The sequence below is a fragment of the Mesocricetus auratus genome, unplaced genomic scaffold (genome assembly GCF_017639785.1).
Source record: "Mesocricetus auratus isolate SY011 unplaced genomic scaffold, BCM_Maur_2.0 Super-Scaffold_100007, whole genome shotgun sequence".
Classification (NCBI taxonomy): domain Eukaryota; kingdom Metazoa; phylum Chordata; class Mammalia; order Rodentia; family Cricetidae; genus Mesocricetus; species Mesocricetus auratus.
The window spans coordinates 51,313,980-51,334,002 of NW_024429191.1; the positions used below are offsets into that span (position 1 = coordinate 51,313,980).

The 20,023-nt window shown below is 51.8% G+C and overlaps 1 protein-coding gene across 1 annotated transcript in view; it reads right to left on the reverse strand.

Annotated features, from left to right (window-relative positions):
* Positions 1–219: 219 nt before the first annotated feature.
* Smtnl2 (smoothelin like 2) overlaps positions 220–20,023 on the reverse strand; it is a 20,632-nt gene continuing 828 nt past the window's right edge. Inside the window, exons 2-8 of the mRNA XM_040749083.1 lie at positions 12,673–12,760; positions 11,855–12,094; positions 11,627–11,702; positions 10,578–10,757; positions 9,745–9,862; positions 9,290–9,441; positions 220–1,338 (exon numbers count right to left, since the gene is read on the reverse strand). Coding sequence (XP_040605017.1) covers positions 1,212–1,338; positions 9,290–9,441; positions 9,745–9,862; positions 10,578–10,757; positions 11,627–11,702; positions 11,855–12,094; positions 12,673–12,760 — 981 coding nt within the window. The 3' untranslated portion in view covers positions 220–1,211. The remainder of the gene's footprint in view (positions 1,339–9,289; positions 9,442–9,744; positions 9,863–10,577; positions 10,758–11,626; positions 11,703–11,854; positions 12,095–12,672; positions 12,761–20,023) is intronic.

A 20,023-nucleotide genomic window follows, 5' to 3' on the forward strand; every position in this document is an offset into this window, starting at 1 on the left:
ATTCAAATTTCACAGCCAAACATCTGTGAAATGAAACCAGCAATCCTTGATGGGCTTCCACGAAAGGGACCGCCCCAGGGGTTAAGAGGTGGTGAGAACTTGCCTGCACAGTCGAGGACATGCCCCCACATTCCCTGCGCCCAGCCCCATGAATTGTAAAAAGTAAAACAAAAGAAACACACAAGAAACGATCACTCAGAATCATCATCAACCCTGGGCCACTTTTTATCATAATATATTTGCCAACATCTAAGGGACAGATCTGCAGGGGGTAAATTTTCTGTTCACAGTCCTTCAACAACATAGAGATGGCCAAGGGACAAGCACATTGGTAGATGGGAAATGTCATTTTTCAGCCTCACAGGCAAGTGGTTTTGAACACATAAACAATTAAGGTATGATTTCAGTAGATCTTTGTTTAAATCTATGCAGTCTCTTATTGACCAACCCTCCTCCCATATCCCAAACAGAAGTTACAAACCCAAGAGAAGGTTGACACATCTTTTATGTACAAACAGGCTGGTGATACAAATGAAATTCTTTTTATAAATACCTTGAGTGAATGGGAACCCTCTGAGTGCGAAGAATCTAGCATGTCCTTCCTGGTACTGCCCAAGTAACCTACTCTTAACTGAACACTTGTGGGGGCTCTTGGGAATGCCAGAAGCCCCTCTGGACCTAGGCAGGAACCTTGTCACCTCCCCACAGAGGAGAGGTGACACATTAAGTCATCTGCTACCCAAGACCTGGGTGTGATTAACTCTTCTTCCCTAACAACTTGAGTCTGTTTCCTAGCAGTGGCCCAGACAGAGGGGGGAAGGGGACCCAAAATAGTGTGAGGAAGTAAAAAACTCTGGGTATTTTGATTAAAAAAAAAAGAAAAAGAAAAAGAAGAAAACTTGATAATCAGTGAAACCCTGTCAAGCCAATGTATCAAATTCACCAAAGGGAAAAATACTAACATTCCCTGTAGGAAGATCATCACTTAGCACCAATTTCTCTGACTCTAGAGTTTTTCCTTTCCCTTCAAGCCCTTGGCTGTGAGAGGCTGTGGGGCTCAGCTTAGCCTCATCGATACTTTGAATCAGTAACCGAGTGTGAGGGGCAGTGGTCACACGCCATCGCAGAGGCCCCCGGGGTGTCATGCTGCCTGGGGAAAGCGAGTGGCCACACAACACGGTCTTCTTCCTGGCCTCTCCAGGCTCCCAGCTTTACTCGAAGCGGCGCAGGTGGTTGTACAGTGACTGCACGTAGGTGAAGACACACATAGGGTCAGGCTTGTGGCCCATCACCATCATGTCCTCGACTTCAATGAGGCGCTCACAGCTGGCCAGATTCCTGAAACACAGAAGCCGCATCAGAGCATGGTCCCGGTGAACAACCAGCCCCACAACTAGGCATTCGTCAATGTCCCCAATCAGAATTCGCCAAGAGCCTGGGGTGTTCAAGGGCACCAAAAGACAGTATGAGTACTCCAAGAGCCTTGGTAGCGGCTGAGTTCGTGCCTCATTTCCCAGGCTCCCACAGCCACAGACCGCCTATGCAGTTCACATAGAAGTAGGGATATAACCCATGTATCACATGGCAAATCAGCAAGAACTGTGAAAGCAAATATAAAAGTAAATTTAGTTAGTTAGTTAGTTTTGTTTTTTTTTGAGATGGAAACTTGCTGTGTAGCTGAGCCTAGACCAAAACTTCTGAGCCTCCTGTCTCAACCTCCTCAATGATGGAATTATGATCATTTGCCTTCATGCCCAGCTCTGAAATAGTCTTTTAAACTTAAAAACAAATAAACAAACAAAAACCATGACCCAGGGGATGGAGAGATGGCTCAGAGGTTAAGAAAATGCACTGTTCTTCCAGAGGACCTGAGCTCAGTCCCCAGCGCCCACATCAAATAACTCACAACCATCTGTAAATCCAAGGTGTCTGATGGCTTCTGGTCTGCCAGGGTACCTGTACTTATGAGCCCATAAACACATGCAGACATACAGACAAACACATCTATACACAATTTAAAAAATTAAAAAACCAAAAACCTTGATCCAGCCAGGCACTGTGGCCCACTACTTTAATCCTAGCACTTGGAAGGCTGACACAGATGGATCTCTAAGTATGAGGCCACCTGGTCTACATAGTGAGTTCTAGGCCACCCAGAGTTACACAATGAGACCCTGTCTTAAAAACAAAACAAACAAACAAATGAAACCACAGGACTTTCAGGGCTGGAGACATAGCTCTTTCAGGGCTTGCCTTACAAACACAAGGACATGGTGAAATCCCCAAAACCCACATTTAAAAAAAAAACACAGGCATGATGGTGCATACTTGTAATCCCAGCACTGGGGGGATGGGAGAGGCAGTTACAGACAAGCAAATCCCTGGGGCTCCCTGGCCAGCCAGCCTAGCCTGCTTGATGAGCTCCAGGCACCTGAGGAATGATACCTGAGTTGTCCTTTGGCCTACACACATGCACACACACATGCACACACGACCCACAGTAAGGAAGGTGATTTTAACCATGAGTCAGCAAACACATAATGCTGCTGACCCTCTGTAATTACACTCAAGGTTTCAACACATCTTATATCAAAAATACTAAAGATACTAAAGATACCTGATGCCCTCTTCAGTCATCTTTAGGCACCTGCATACAGATGAGCATGCACACACAAAGATACATAGATACACATAAATAAAAATAAATCTAAAATACAAATATTAAAGAAAAAAGCACATCAGTATTAAAAATGTAAACCCATTAAGAACAGCTCCCAGGGGAGATGGCTCAGTGGGTAACAGTTTCCTATGAAAGCATGAAGCTCTGGGTTCAAATCCCCAGCACCCCATCTGAGCAAAGACAGGCAGATCCCAGGAGTTCATTGGCTAACCAGCCTAGCTGAAACAGTGAGCTGCCAGTTCAGTTGAGAGACCCTGTCTCAAGTCACTAAGGCAGACAGCAATAGAGGAAGACGCCACTATCTACCTCTGGCATCTGCATGCACACACGTGGGTACACACAACCATACATTCATGGGCATACCCTCCTCCTCTCTCTCTCTCTTCTCTGCAGAGCAGATAATGGGAGAAAGAGGCCTGGATGTGAACTATAAACTGCTAGTTCAGATGCCAACGCCGACAATCCTTCCACCTGTCAGTGTCCATTTCCTGGGCAGTCGGTCAGAATCCACCTCTGCTCACCCGACTCCCAGCAGGCTGGTTGGAAGGCTATGGTTTCGTATTGTCTTTATGTACCTTGCTCCCCAGAGCCCAGCCAGATGGGAGACCCCAGCAGGCAAGCCAGGGATCCTCAGACCCAGCCCAGAACTTACAGCCAGCTCAACAGGATTCATGCAACACTTTTACAGCTGCATGAACCCCCAGACAAAGACTGTAACATTAGCACCACTGGGCTCTGCTCTGGAAAGCTGGCCAGAGACCAAATGTCAAGGCGAAATGGAGACATCTGTCCCGGATCCCGTTCCCGCCTCTCACCTTCCCCTAGGGCTGCAGAGAGGGACTTGTATGGGAACCCAGAGGTTACATGGAGGTGACAAGTGAGTTTGGCACCCTTTCTCCCCAAAACAGACAAAGGCTGGGCTTGGCATCAGAAATGTAGGCATGAAGGGTGCTCTGTAGCCAAGAATTGAACATTCTTGAGTTCTTCAAAGGCTGGAGACCTGAGTTTACCTTTCACGGCTATCCCTTGTCATCTGGTGCCCCACCCCCACATTGCAGGGAGAACCCCAGCTTCCCACATACTCTCTCTCTCCCTCTCTTACTTTCTCTCTGTCTGTCTGTCTATCTGTCTGTCTTTCTCTCTCTCAGGTCTGCTACTCAGAAAGCCTCAGGTACATTCAGACCAGCCCCAAATGTGTTCATAGGGTGATCACTGTTGGTGGTAGCTTCAGTGGCCACTGTGATGGTCACTTTGATGGTCTCTCATGTTAAGTGAGCACAGCCCTAGAGTCTCAGGATCTCGACTTTGGAGGAGAACTCACATAGTGCCTTGTCCCCACGAAGGCTCTCCCTCCATGTGTTCCCCCTCCCCCAGGTCCAGGACTGGACTGAGACTGACCCCTACTGCAGGAAGCTTTAGCCACCAGGAACTTGTCCCTTAAGGCATGGATGTTCCTTTGCTTCCTTGTGCATTTTACCTTATTCCCCCAAGACTGTCCTCAGCTAACTTTCCCCCACCACTAAAAAGCCCCTCATATGCTGGAATAGAGCCTTTGCACGCTCAGTGCCTTCCGACTCCTCTCTAGCCCACTTCGGGGTTATTCAGAGTTGCTTGCTTGTTCCAGATGTTCCTGGCCTGTGCAAAAGACACCAAGCAAACCCCTCCTTCCTTCTCAGGCTTGGAACACACTCCAGCCAACACCCCCATGCCCTGCCCAGGAAGCAAGTCTTTCAAATATGGGTAGCCACAAAGATAGAAGGGAAGGCCTCCCCCTGGTGTCACCCTCTACTGCCCTGACGGGAAGTCACTGACAAAATGCTGGTCTTCCCTGCAGGCAAACAGAGGACTGGTCCCCATGCCATCCCACTGTTGTTTCCAAGTTGAACAGATGGGGGTGGGTGCACTTTCTAAGAAAGAATCTCAGCATGCCACCATCGCTCAGGACTCTTTCCTAGACCACCTCTGCCCTTCACTCAGTTCCTTCTCTGAGGACTTCCAAATTCTCCAGCTTCCAGGTCCAACGCCCTTAGGGACACTTTCCTTTCACCCCAGCTTGTCCCTGCTGACAGAACATGCTCCTTCAGAGACACTGTGGTGCCAGCTACAAAGGCAGCAATACTCCTCGAACCGGCAAACAGGAAAGCACGGGGACACTTGATGGAGTGTGTTGCAGCCAGCCATCTAGCTCCAAGGAGACAGAATTTAAGATAGTGATGGCTACCGCTGATTTTTATCAAAAGATGCAAGTCTCAAAATATTAGAGAGACCCCAACTGGTCTTTACATTTAAGAAAAGAGGGATTGCTTTTGTTAAAATGATCCAGGCTTGTTTTAAATAATCCAAACTACATGGAGAAGTCCACAAAACTTGGATGATTTCAAATGTCACCCCACAGTCTGAAAAGCAAGGATGACACTGGCTTATTAAGACGCACTTTGAAGGATTTCTTTTATTCTTTAATGTATCTTCAGCTACCCCAGGCCACAGAGAAGGGGCTGGGGGTAATTTTTAAGACTGTCCTAAATGCAGACCAGTGGTGGGACTGCTGCCTCCTGTCTTGTTTTAGACAGAGACACATGGGCACTACAAATAGCGCTCAAGCCCCTTCTGCTGGGTGTAACTGGAGAGCAGGCGCATTCCGTGCAGGGCAAGTGGGAAGCCTTGGGCTGCGAGATCCTGCAGCTTCCTGTGCTATGGCAGGGGTGGGAAGGGAAGGTGCAGAAGGGTCAAGCACCCGCCCTGCTTTGCCCCTTCCATAAAAGGAGCTACTCTGCCCTTGTTCCAGACCCTAAACACCTGTCAGGCAAGGGACGATTTTGCTGTCAGCAAGACGTCACTCACACAGATTAGGACACAAGGAACCTCTGGGCCCAGAAATTACTGAGGGGGGGCAGCATACACATTTACTCCCAAGATTCCTGGTGTATTTTGTGCCCTGAAGATACTTGCTCATGGGAGGATCTGGAAGCATTCCTTTCCTGGATGATTCGTTTGAGAACACGATCAAGTCTTTTCTCTTCTAAAGGTCATGCCTTGGTTGGATACCAGGTTCCTCTCAGCTCAGGCTGTCTGCTCCCAAAGCCGTCTTTTTGGGTCACTCTCTGCACTAGCGGCTCTTGATGACTTTCAAAGGTACCATGTATCCACCCAGATGTCGCTGGCTAACCTAAGCTGCTGACACTGGCTCCAATACCCTCAGGCAGGTGTCCCATGCAGCTTTTCTCACCAGCTATTTATTGTCCAAAAACCAGGGATCCAAGCAGCTGCCTTCCCAGGAGGCCCTGGGAGTGAGTCCACCTCCACAGCCCACTCTCCCTTGTACCTGAGAGATAATCTCACAGATGACTCATAAGGGGAGGTACCATCCCAGGCTCTGAGTAAGTTCCCCACACAGACTTGCCCCTGATGGCCCTCCCCACTCTTTGCAGTCAACAACAACAACAACAAAAAACAAAAACAAAAACCAGAACTCATCTCAGAGGCCCCATCACACCCTGATCCCCTCCCCAACTGGGAGCAGACTCAGGCCAAAGGGAAGCAGGGCCAAGGCCTATCCTGCTGTTTGCCTGGGGAGAGAAGGGAGCCAAAGCCTGGCCCAGCCACCACCCTCCCCCCAGGTTGAGAATAGAAGAAACATCTGTGTGGAGTCTGGAGACTCTGGGCTTGAATACCTCCTGCTGGGAAAGCCCCTCCTGGAGGCATTCTGCCCTGACTGCCTAGGGAAGCTGTGTTCCTTAGAACCTGAGGCACAGGGCCATCACCACATTGTCCATCCCTTTCCCCGCTACAGGCCAGTTGGATCCTTGGCTATAGGTGACCAGGGCATAAGATGGCATTGCTTAGCCCTCTAGGCGTCAAGAACTCTGTAAGCCAAGCCTGGACTCAGACTGGGGTGAGTTTTGGGGTGCCTAAATGGGAGCCCTGATCCCACACATTCTGGTCTGATTTTTGACAGCACCATTCCTGAGTTTCAAGCAGCTGGGCCTCTTCCTATAACCAACCACCCCTCCCGACATCATGCCACGACACTTGGCTTGAGTCCACCATCGTCTGGATCCAGTTGCATAACACACTCGTCCAAGCTGTTTCTGCTATTAGGATGACAGCTAATCCCAAGCAGCCAAGACAGGGAAGACTTTGAAAGTACACAAGGCGTTCCTCTGACCCCAAATGGACCTAGAATCCAAATCAACACAACAGGCATGAACCCCTATCCCCAAGCCTCAGGCTGAGGATCTCCAAGTTCGATCTCCCATTGTGCCCCTATAGTGAGTGAGCACTTCTACCCTAGAGAGAGGCAGTGGCTGTGGCTTCAGGCAGGCTTCCAGTACCAAGCATGGGTTATGAGACCCCTTGTCTCCACTCCCGCCTTCCCTATCCAGGTTCAGGTCCTCGTGTGGTGCCTGGGCTGGAAATAGGATGAAGATAGCAAGGAAAACATGGGGTGGGGCCTCCTTCACCCCATCACTTGAGGACAAGTAAAGATGGGGGACCTGAAGGCTCAGTCAGGACAAACACGGTCCCTCGGAGGCTGCAACTTGTGATTCGGCACAAAGGCACTTTGGAGCTGCCCTTCCTTTCCTCTCTGCCTCAGCAGTCTGTGATAGGTCCTGACCCTCTTGCCCTCTGACTGGGGTTAACCAACAAGAGGCCCTGGGGCAAAGACAGGCGGGGCAATGAGGTCAGAGCGTTTATCTGGGCAGGCTCCTCCCCGCTCTCAGAGTGAGCTGGATGCTTCCTGGTGTCCACAGCTTAGATGGTCTTAAGTAGCCTCAGCACCAGCCGGGGCAGGCCCAGGGCTTATAGCAGTCTTCCCCAACTTACCCCTAGGAGTAACACACAGAAGGCTGGGGCCAGGGTTTGCATATGGCTTGTGTTCACCCAAACTGTGCTGAGACACAGTCCCTAACATAACAGGGTTGAGGGGTAGTGTGGCTTTTGAGAAGTTGCTGCCCTGACACACCTGCCCCTGTCTCATGTTCCTGCCCCCCTCAGAGTCTTTATAAGAAACACCCCGGGGCCGGGCGTTAGTGGTGCATGCCTTTAATCCCAGCACTGGGGGGGGGGGCAGAGGCAGGTGGATCTCTGTGAGTTCGAGGCCAGCCTGGTCTACAGAGCGAGTTCCAGGACAGCCTCCAAAAAAGCCACAGAGAAACCCTGTCTCGAAAAAAAAAAAAAAAAAAAAAACAAGAAACGCCCCGGGACTGTTCTTCCCTGCTGTTAACTTGACTGGATTTAGAGTTCCCACGGCAGGACACCCCTCTGGGTGTGTCTGTGAGAGTTTCCACAGAGGTATAAATGAGAAGGGAAAACCCATCCTGAACGAGGGTGGCTCAGCCTCACGGGTTGGGGGGGGTCCCTGTATCAAGCAAAAAGAAGAAAATGCACTGGCTCTTTCTGCTTCCCTGGATACAATGTGATGAGCTGCCTCAAACTCCTGTCGCCTTGCTTCCCTCAAACTGTGAGTCACAAAGTAAATAAACAAGTTCCTTTAAAACCTTTAAAAAACAAAAACAAAACAATAACAGCAAAAAAAACCCTTCTTTCCTTGGATGCTTTTATCCAGATACTTTGTCACAGCAATAAAAAAGTAACTAATATACACCCTGCCCACCTGGAATACACGCCCTACCCAGCTGGAATACACACCTGTGACCCACAGGGTCCTGACAACTCTCAGCATCTGAGGGTTGCTCTTAGCCACAAACCAGATCCCAAACGGGTTTTCCAAGCACATCCTGATCCCAGAACTGCACTCCCTTCCCCCGATCCTCTCCCTATGAGTGGGACATACACAACAAGTGTCATAGTTTGAATGTGGCTTGCCCCCACCCAAACGCATGTTGAGGCCTGATCCCTACTATGATGGTGTTGAAAGGCAGTGGGGGCCTGAAGAGTCAATTAGATCATCAGGAATCCACCCTTATGCAGGGATTAATGTGGTTCTCACAGAGTAGATTAGTGATCTCAAGAAGAGCTTGTTATAAAGTGCCGTGTGCCCTGTGTCCCTCCTCTCTGACAGAGGCCTTGCACTTTCCATCATGAACTGAAGCAGCACGCAACCCTCATCAGAGACCAAGCAGACCCCAGCACCATGATCCTGAAGGTCCAGCCTACAGAACCAGGTACCAAAATAAACCTCTTTATGAATCACCTAGCCTCTAACGTTCTGTTACAACAACAAAGAACAAGCCTTAGGCCAGAGGCAATTTCACAGTCCGTGCTATGACAGTATTTCGGGAAACATAATCTATTTTTAAAATATACCAGGCAATCCCAGTTTCCTGCTGAGACCTTGACAACAGTGCCCCTACCCCACTCCCCCCAGACTCTGTCTGTGGCTAGTTTCCCAAACAATAGAGCAGAGGCTAAACACCCAGCAAGGAGGCAGGAACAGTATCAGCTCTGAGTAAAATGGGACCCTGGACACATCCTTCACCAGCCTCAGTCTTCCCATTCATGTAAGAGAAAGACAGACAGACTGGATGGCCTCACGGTCCCTCAGCTTACTGTAAAGTGCTATCCTGTGTGCCCTGACTTTCCCCAGGGCAGAAGCTGTGCTCGGGGTCAGGGCTGGCACCAACAGCCAGTGGGACCTGCCATACTTACTCAGCCATGGTGAAGGCCAGTTCAAAGTTCTTCTGCCGTTGTGTGGGGCTCAGGGCATTGTAGTCGAAGGCATCAGGGAAGAACGAGTGCACCAGCGCACAGAAGGCCATCCCATCACTCCAGCTGGAGGAGAAGTTCTGCAGGTCCACATGCTGCAAGCAGAGGAAGTGGAGGTCAGCAGGAACCCCCACCCTGGCACCCAGTTCAACTCTCTGAGCAGATTTTCCAGCCCCAACTCACTGAGCAACATACCATCGGGGCTGAACCTCACCCCTTGAGGTGCACAACACCAGTCTGCTCAGGTAGAATTTATTTCTAAGCACGCGTTGTGGGCAGCTTGGGTACGGCTCAGAAGGCATGAGTCCCCTGACTCCCATCCCTCCCGAGGCTGGCAGGATCTTGCCCTACTAGCAAGTCAGGGGCAGGTGGGATGCCTGGCTGCCTGGGCCGCTCACCTGGTAGCCCACAGTCTTGCTTCGGCACCACTCTAGCAGGATCTGCTTGATGCTGCTGGCACTGGCCACACCGAAACTCTGTGACCTCTTTAGTTTGGCCCTGGTCTCACCTTTGCCCCTGTGGAGAGAGGGCAAGCCTGCTGCGGGAGCCAATGGAGAGAACATTCCTATACCTTCTGGTCAGCACTCAACCCACGTGCTACAGCACAGTGCCAAGCACCAGCCATGCAGCCTCCTAACAGTCCCACAGGAAGCAGGGATCTCTGGGTAACCCTGAGACAGAGGATTCTTTCCTTCCCTAGAGCTGAGCACCATCACAGAAGCACGAGCAGCTACCTGCACTCTGCACTGAATACATCTGCAGAGGAGGCTGGACCTCGTCTCCAAGGAGTCACTGGTATGACCCTGCGTCCCACCGTGCCATTTCTTCAGTCCTCAGGCAAAACCTGCCCCACAGCAAGGCCTCCCCTGCCAGACTCCCAGGTCACGCCCAGAAAATGAAGAAGCAACAATTCAAGTACAAGGATGGCCTAGGAATACTGGAGGAGCAGAAGACTGGAGTATCTGCAAATGGTGGGAGCATCTCTCACTAGCCTGGCCTGGTCCCAAGCCCCACAGGCCTCTTCCCCCTAGAAAGGGAACTCCTCAACCTCAGTCAGGCCTATAAAACAGCCTGACCTTGAGCTCTGCCTAACAGATCTGATCTTAGGAACACCCCACTGGGAAACAACCAGGGCCCGGCAAGCCTTGCTATGCCATGCCTGTATGGCCATGATTGTTGCTGGGCCTGCTCTAGAAGCCCATCAAGCTGGTTTGGGGGTGAATCTCCATACTTGCTTGCTGTCTCCTGCTCCCACTTCTCAAACAACGCCTTCCGAGCCTGTGCCCCTGAGGTACGAGGCAGCGTCTGCGACCTCACCAATTCCCTCCGTCGCTCTCCCTGGCGAGGGGCCTGAGTCATTGCTGGAGACTGCGAGGACGGGGGTGACTGTGGTGGAGTCACCAATGGAGGGCTGAAGAGAGAATCATGAAGTCAGGAACACAGAACCGGCCTTCACTAGGCACTCTCCTGAGCCCCACATGCCGAGTGGGCACAAGACGGTGAGGTAGACAGCCTACACCTATGACAGACCCCTAGATCTTGGAGGGACAGTGGGGGGGCAGGTACCACCTGCTCAGGCCCCAACTGGTTTTGCAGGTTTTCTGAACTGAGCTGCTGCTGGTGGTGTACCTGGCCAGCGGGCCCAACTGGGGAGGTAGAGTGGGCCCCACTCAAGGCACAACACCCACCCCTTGGGGAGGGCATGGGGTATACCCATAACTAGACCCACGTCCCTCCCCCACATCTAGATAGGACCCTCTTTGTTCTCCCCCTGAAATGATCTGCCAGGAAGTCACAATTCTCCTTTTATTATTAAAAAAAAAAAAGCCATCTCGCTACCCTGCCCCCATTCTAATATCCAATCAGTCAGCTGAAGTTAGGCTTACCCCAAGGGAAGGCCCTGCTATCTCCCTAACCCTGGGCCTCTCCAGGCACCTGCTCTTCCTATGGCAGAAAGTACCTCACTCAGAGGTCCCCCAGCCAGAATGGAGAACAGAAAGCCAAATGTCATCCAGCCCACCTTCTTCCCGGAGAGGTTCACACACACACACACACACACACACACACACACACACACACACACACACACACACACCTTTCTAATGGACTTGCTTTGAAGGTGAGAGAAGCTGACCTCACTGCAGCCTCGGTCACCTCCCTCCTCAGCTCCAGCCCTGTCTGCCAGCACACTGCTCTCGTTCTGCAGTGTCCCTAGACAGTCCGCCCAGAGAGAGACCCTTGCAGCTCAGCTCCAGGCAGAGAGAGCAGCCACAGACTCACCTGTCCTTGTGCTTGTCTGCTGTCACTGCTCCATACCCTGAGCCAGACAAGGACCGCATGAAAGAGGAATTTTTCTCTACAGGACCAAGGGAAGACAGAAACAAGAGGGAATGTGGTGACAGGTGGGCTGGGGTCTGGCCTGCGCGTCCTGAGTCTCCTGTCAACCCCCCACCCAGTCCCTGTCCTCTCTCATCCACCCTGAGGGCCCCAAACCCCCTCTCGTCATACCAGTGGGACTAGGAGTCCAGGGGCTGATGGCCTCGCTAGGGCTTGGGCTAAAGCTCCCCAGAATGGCAGCAGATGTGGGTGACAGAGCTGAAGCTGAGGTCTCCCCAGAGAATTTCTCAGAGACTCGGGTGACAGCTGTGACCGGCTGGTGGGGCTGCCGTAAGGAGAGGCTCACAGGGCGTGGCCTAGGGGGATCCGGGGCTGAGGAGATTTGAACCTCAGAAGCTCCATTGGCTGAACCTGTAACGCATGATCAACCAGGATAAGTCAGCTATGGCAACCACTTAAGTCTCAGATTCCCCAGAACCAGGCAAGGAGGGCTCTAGGCTCCCTGAGCCTTCCTCCCACTGCTTCAGGAAGCCTCCCTGACACTCCAGTGTCCCTTACCTCCATTACCACCTAAGTCTGACTGCACCACTCAGACCCGATTCTCCCCAACTTCCCCAGGTGCCAGCGCAGTAAACCCTAAATTGCCTGTCAGTCCACCCACATCTGGGAATGGACGATTTCTCAGTCTTTTGCTTGCTTTCTTCCAGAAATAGGGAAGCTCGCTCCCTTGAACTCCCATTTCTCTGTGTATTTTATCTATTTTGTTTTGCTTTGATTTGTTTGTTGAGATAGGGTGGGCAGTTGATGGGTGTGTACCACCATGGCTATCTCTCTTTATTTTTAAAGTTTTCCCCTGCAGTCTCTCTGCCTGGTGGGGTTCAGCCTCAAGCACTTGCCCACACAGGCAAGAGATGGCTGGGACAGATACCTGGCTGAGGCTCTGAACCTCAAACCTACCCCGTCACCTCCCTTCCGCCATAGGCTCCTACCTGCACCCAGCTGGTGTCCATTCTCCATAATGCATGAGTTCGAAGCTCGTCTCGCCTCGAGATCACCGACTTCATCATGTTCCACGCTCTGTGGAGTCACCAACACCACTACCTGTCAGTGGGAGCCAGCTGCCCACCCAAAACCCCATCAACTGCCCACCCTAAAGGCACTTCCCAAAATTCCTTCTGGCTCTGGTGGTGAAAACCTCCCTCATTTGGGGAAGAAAGGATCCCCAATGGGAGGTACAATGGTGAGCAATGGTTCAGAGAAAAAAGATGAACCCCACCTAGTTCCAGGAACTCCAACAACCTGAGAGGCTAGTCCCAGAGCCCAAGGCTGAGGATAAAGGTTGTTTAGAAGCAGTGTGTTAGACACACAAACACACACACACACACACACACACACACACACACACACACCAGGCCTCTGCCTGCCACAGCTAGGACTGTCCACATGGAAGAAGCAGACATGGTGAGGTGCAAGGTCTTTGAGGCCAAAGATGGACAAGGAGCCGGGTAACCCCGAGCTTCTCTATCAGACACAGCAACACAAGAGTTCCCAGACATAGTGTGTGCAGATCTGGTTGCCTCTACACACTGTCCGGCCTCACAGGGCTACAGCAGGGCTGGGACATAGAAACAAACGCCAAGAGGGGAGTGTCAGGGGAAATCCTGGGATCTCAGCTGAGCTACATGGACCATAGCCCATCTCCTCTGGGTCTCAGATCAAGAGCAGGGGCAGGCTATGTAAATGGACGACTAACAAACATCAGGTCCATTTGACAGATGCTACCCTCGGGGTTCAGAGAAGGTACCCACTGCCTATGGAAGTTATTGGGGGTGGGGAACAGCCAGAATGTGTAGTCAAAGGAGAATGCCCCCACCTCTTCCCAGAAAAGGTGTGACAGGCTTAGAGTGTCTATGGAGCTGAGGTTAGAGCATTCAGCATAGCAAAGAGGGACGAAAGCTGTCCTTAACCTGGAGCTCAGCTAAAATCCCATACTGGGTAGCTTGAGTGCTTGCCTGGCTGTGCCGCTCCGATCCTTCCAGGCTACTATTCCTCTGATACATAAGTGTCCCAGACAACAGTTTGTTCCTGACTCCAGGTGAAGCAGGTCCTCATAAGCCAGTGGTGGAGGTGCCCACCTATCCAAGTGGGGAACTGGGCAGGCAGGTGCACAGATGACGGTACTGAGTCGGCTTGGGATACCTAAGGCAGTCCGTCTCCCAGGGGCCAGTAGGGTTCTCTGAAGCAATGTACCCAAAGTGAGCCCTCAGTGAGCTAGGCACCCAGTGACAGAAGCTATTCCCAGGAGAATGAGCGGTGGCAACAAAAGCAGAAAAGTATAAAGGTCCCATACTGTGATCCCACATGACACTGCAGCTCAAGCTACTTGTCTGGGGTCTTTGGACTTTAAGGAGCCTGCAGTGTGATTTAGGGACATATTTCAGAAGCCAGCAAAGGTGGCATTAAAGAAGACAGATCACAGGCCGGGCGTTGGTGGCGCACGCCTTTAATCCCAGCACTCGGGAGGCAGAGGCAGGCGGATCTCTGTGAGTTCGAGGTCAGCCTGGTCTACAGAGCGAACTCCAGGACAGCCTCCAAAACAATACAGAGAAATTCTGTCTCCAAAAACCAAAAGAAGAAGAAGAAGAAGAAGAAGAAGAAGAAGAAGAAGAAGAAGAAGAAGAAGAAGAAGAAGAAGAAGAAGAAGAAGAAGAAGAAGAAGAAGAAGACAGATAACAAGTCAATCCCACAGTCCTGAAAGAGAACTGGGGGGCTGGGGGGAGGGGCAAAGGTGTGAGAAGGCCGAGGGCAAAGAGCTTTGGAGAAAAGGAAGCTGGCTGGCAGAGTGAGCAGATGTGAAGGGAGAAAGGAGAGCCAACCTCTTCCAAGCTCGAGCTTCAGGCCTGAGTGACAAGAAGGCCTGCTGAGGAATACTGGGGAGGATTTCCATTCTGGGCAAGATGGCCTAAGGGGCACCTGGGGCATCAGGTAGAATATCTGAGACCAAGTATAAAACAAAGGAAGGGTGGATGATAAGGAAACAGCTATGGCTTCCACCAGCTCCCGGGAGCCTTGCAGATAAGCACCTGCATCTCAGGGAGCAGAGAAGGCAGCCTGCCAGAAGAGAGAGCACAGCCAGGAGGTAGGAAGAAACCCAGCAGGAGGTTGAGGGAGCCAGGGAAGGAAGCGTCCAAAGGGAGCCTGAGGTCAAGGCAAAGAAAGTCAAGCTGAGAAAATGTGTTCATTGTGTTTAGCCAAGGAGAGGTCACTGGTGATGGTAAAACTGAATCAGAGGCATGGAGGGCAGGGAAAGAGACCGGCCGGGGAAGACCGGCCGGCCGGGGAGGGCGGGTCTATGAGCCTCTACTGCATATGCTCCCCCATTAGCAAGTCCTGATCATGTGAGAAGCCAGGGAAGGGGGCCACACTGGCAGACTCTGGTAAAGTAAGGCAACCATCTGTCTGTAGGGTGGGGTCTTGGGGAGGCAAGAGAGGACAGAGCCCCGTGCTTTGGACAGGAGGAGACCCCTCAATCTCTGACCTAAGAGGGGAGAGGCAAGCCCACCCTCAGGATCACAGGATATTTGGCATCTCTTGCACTGCAGAACTTGTGGGGAAGGGCGCCGCTAGCAGCCTGGTGCTGAGTCAGCAGTGGGAAGAGAACCAGCCGTTCCAGCTGGAAGCCCAGCCTCCAGTCACCAAGGCCAAGCAAGCAGCAGCTCTGGGGTCTCTGCACCCCCACCCGACCCACCCCACTCTTGTCCAACAGGTTCCACAGGTCTACAGAGGGGCCTCAAAGGGCAGACTGGTGGTGAAATCATTTTCCCAAGAATGTAAGTATCTACAACACCCCCCTCCCGCCCCACCCCATAGACACCTGTCCCTGCACACTGCAGGACCCACCCCCCACGGTACCCCAAGGGACTGGACAGAAGTAGCTCTTATATAGTGTTGGCCAGATTCCTGCTAATGGGTATCTACAAAGAGGAGGGTAGAGTATAGGGCTGAGCCAGGACACCCAGGTTCCCCTGCTTCTGACTCCCCTAGTCTCAAACTGCAAACACTTCTGGCCTGGGAAAGGGTCTCTGCTATGCTTCAGATTAAGGAGCTATCCTAATACAACCTCTAATCCATCACAAGGACAGGACTCAGCCTGGTGTAGTAGAAAGAGGCTCTCAAACTTACACAATGGCTGAGGGCAGTGATCAAATTAACATCTGAGCTCGGGGTCCCTTCCTGCCATCCAGGGCTCTGTCCACAAAGCATCCTGGCCTTGAAGAGGATAACTTGCAACAAGTGTTATATCCCAGGGGATGAGCCTCACTGGACGCATCTCAGCCAGATGGCGGGAAGAAAAGGGCATAAGGCCTGAGATGAACACCCAGTGGGACTTTCACAGATGGCAGAACCCTGAGAGGAAAGGACTGAGCCCAGATGCACTGGAGCAAGCTCTTCTCCTAAGCCCTCGCCCACCCCGAGGCTGCTAATCTGTTCACTGGGTAGCCACTGCCTTCCTCTGTTTGAGGCAGCCTGGCTCAGGCATAGCTGGGAGAACCCTCTGTGTGCTTACACCAAAACAGAGATTACACTAGAGCCCCAGGGCTGGGGATTGGTCCTGATGAGCTAGCCTCCTACTCCCACAGTCTCAGTTCTCTTTTAGTGAAGGGGAGGTGCCCGGTGAGGGAGCCCAGGCCTGGGAATTCAGCGGGGGAGGCAGGAGATGAGGTAAATGTGGCTTCAGAGACTGAGCGATGGGACCCCTCTTGGTGGAAAGTTTTGACTTTTTTTTCGAAGGGAGCAATAACATTGCAAGACCGGTCCACAGGGACACAGGAGCTCACACGTGGGTTCAGCACAACCCACACAGGGCAGAGCCCCTGTCTAGGACGGTTAAAGCTGCTGCCCCAGCCCATCTCCACTCACACCACAGCTTTTGAGGACTCTGTCCAAACTTCTCCCCAAAGCATTAAGCCCCCTTATCACACTGGCTCTGGGAAAGGCAGGCAGATAAGGTGAGTCTGCTTTCTCTCACCATGGGGCCTCTGACACCCAGCTCTTGGCAGTTATTACCAAGGGACTGTATTGCTTTGACCATGGGGACCCAGAGGCTCCAGTTTAGCTGAGGATGACATCTCCAGGGAACAATTCCCTGCCAGCCTCCTGGGCCTAGGCCTGACCTCAGGCTGCAGCCATCCCCTCCAGCCTCCTGGTTCCCTCCTCTGGGATGGACAACAGCAATGGTTCTTCAGACAGTTTTGTTAATCAGATCAACTAGCCTGTTCACTGCACTGGGCCAATAGGCTGGGCCAATTCCCCTCGGTTTATTATTTTACTTTTAATTATATGTAAGGGAAGGAGGGGGTACCAGTGCCCACAGAGGATAGAGCCATTGGATGCCCTGGAGCTAGAATTACAGGCAATTGTGAGCTGCCTGGTGTGGGTGCTGGAAATGGAAATCAGGTCCTTTGTATGAGCAGTGTGTACTCTTTGTTTGTTTATTCTGTTTTGTTTTGTTTCGAGACAGAGACAGGGTTTCTCTGTGTAACAGTCCTGGAAATCCTGGATCTCACTATGTAGACCAGGATGGCCTCAAACGCACAGATATCTGCCTGCCTCTGCCTCCTGAGAGTGAGGACTAAAGGCATGGGCCACCACTACCCAACTCACACCTTGGTTTAAACATGGGGAAACTGAGGCCCAGGTGACAGCAAATGTTTCAAAGTCCCTCTTGTCTGCTCTAAGCAAAGTGCTTGTCTCTCAAACCTCTTGCAGAGTCCTCCCTAGGTATTTCACCAGACTGCCCTCTCCTCTCCCCTTCCAAGGCTTCCTTGACTACGTCACCATCTCTTAGTCATATGCGGTTAGGTCTGTGTGTTTAAAAGGGATGAGCTGATCAATATTTACATGCTGAGCCACCCTACCTCTAGCCCTCATTACTCCTACAGAGGGATGGTAGGGTATCCGCCTCCACAAGGTCTGGTCACAAACCAAGAGGGTCAGCCACCACTGGCTTGTAGGTGTAGGATGAGACCCTCACAGCAAGGCCTCTGCCACAGACATGGGAGTCTGAGAAACCACACAGCCCTCCTTCAAGCACCCATATGGGACTCTGTCCATCATCCTTGTTCATGACCAAGCTGTACTCTCTACCACCAACTATCTCAGAGCCTGTGTGGGTGCTCCTGTAAGGATGCACAGCCATAGTACATCTGGGGGTCAGACAGAGGGAAGTAGCCTCAGCCCCAAAGAGCTGGTAAGCAAGGTCTGTGCAGCCTCTGAGGCCATCCTCCACCCACAATGCTCAGCTATACTTTCTGCTTACTGCCCCTGATCCTCATACTGCTCTGCGACTCCTGGGCCTCTGTCCTCAGTCCCTGCAGGCTGGAGCATCCCTACAGACCTCAGCCTCTTCCACAAGTCTCCCCAGCACCAGTCTCTGCCTCTGTCTCATGTGCAATGAGCGCTTGCCTGCTGACTCCTACTCTGTAACTCCTATCCCAGACAGTTCACCCACACAGCACAGCCCCAACTCAGACCCACCCTTTCTGCTAGGACCATCACAGTTAAGTTGCCTATGGGGGCTAATTCCCTAGAATTGAGACATTCCCTCTTAGAGGGAAGGGGTTCATAAACCTCCTCTCTGAACATAGGATGCTTGGAAGCTAAGGAAGTTACAAGACGCACAAGGTCCCTCCCTGAGGTTATATGAACAGTAAACAACCAATGGAGAGAGGACTCTCTGGTGGAGCTGCCTGCAAGCTGCTCGGGACCTCTGTGGAAGCAACTTTCATAAGTCATCACCCATGCTATCGTGGGCTTTTGATGTCACAGCTGCCTTTGAGTCACCATGCTTCCGTAAATAACCCCAATAAACTAATTGGTTCACCGCCAGTCCTGGGTGCTCTCTCTGGAGTGAAAAGATGTTTGTTCACGTCTCCTGGGGAAAAGTGGCAGACTTATCTCCATTCACCCTCAAACCTACCATGCATCCCTGAGGGAGGGTACCAGGTCCAAGGAGGACCCTGTTCCTTCCCACCCAGCTCCCCTGCTCCCCTACCTGATGAATAATGGCAAATCCGCCAGGTGGTGGTGGCATATGCCTTTAGTTCCAGCACTTGGAAGGCGAGGCAGGCAGATCTCTGTGATTTTGAGACCAGCGTGGTCTACAAGAGCTAGTTCCAGGACAGCCTCCAAAGCCACACAGGGAAACCCTGTCTCAAATTTAAAAAAAAAAGTCATAGCTGGAGAAACACACACACAAGTGTTCTTGCACACGCACTCACATGGGATTCAGATTATTTTTCTTAAAACTGCCTTTGCAAGTTACAAATGGGTGTTAAAACTTCCGAAGCATATGATGACACGGTGTAGTAGACACATGTGAACTCATGGTAGCAGTTTTATACCAGGAACATGTGACTCATCATATTCATGGGACAGATTTAAATGTTTCCATATTTCTAGACACTTCACATGGAACACTGGGACACCAGTTCTGTCCCCAGGAAGCCTATCTCCTCTGCCTAGCATCAAGGGCTTTCCCAACCCACACCTCCCTTATACACTGGAAAGCTCCACTCCAGCTTGCGAGCACTTTCCACCACTCTGAGGCAGCATGCGCAGTGCCCCATTTGCATCAGGAGAGCATGACCAGAGCCTCCATCATCAAGCCCTCCTCACATACCCACTGCAAAGGACCAGAGTCTAGACCAGGGCATCTCTGCTCACTCTGTTGCCACTGCTCAGTCTGGAGCCATCTCCACCCAGGCTGAGACCTCCAGGAGTAAGGACTTATCTGATCCCCTCCTCCCATGACCCAACAGATCTGAGGGCCTGAGAGAATGCAGAGGCTGGGAGCAGGTGCAGGGTACTCAGACCCAGGCCCTGGAAATCCACCCCCAGAGCACATACCGGGTCAAGATGGAAAAATCCCACCTAAGGGCCACTGCACACACCATGGAAACATTCTAACCAGGCTCTGTCACTCCAGGAGGCCGTGCCCAAGGCAGTAAGACTGGTTCACACCGGCCTCTGCCCAGTCACTGACCCCAGAAACTTAGACACAGCTAAAGGCCCGTTGCTGCCTCCCCTCCCCCTTTTCCCAGTAAAGGCTCTGCCCCCTGCAATGTTGAGTTCTCAAACACAGTTGCTGAGCAGCCTGGACCAGACTGCACCACATGCATACCCACACACAACGGCAACTCAATCGAGGTTAATCTACAACCCGAGCGGTCAGGCCTCAGTGAAGCAGCAACACCGGACGCGTGAATAGAACCGGTGTAGGGGGCAGGTAAGGGGGTGCTGACCATTCCAACTCGTAGATGAGGGCCGAGGTGACAGTGA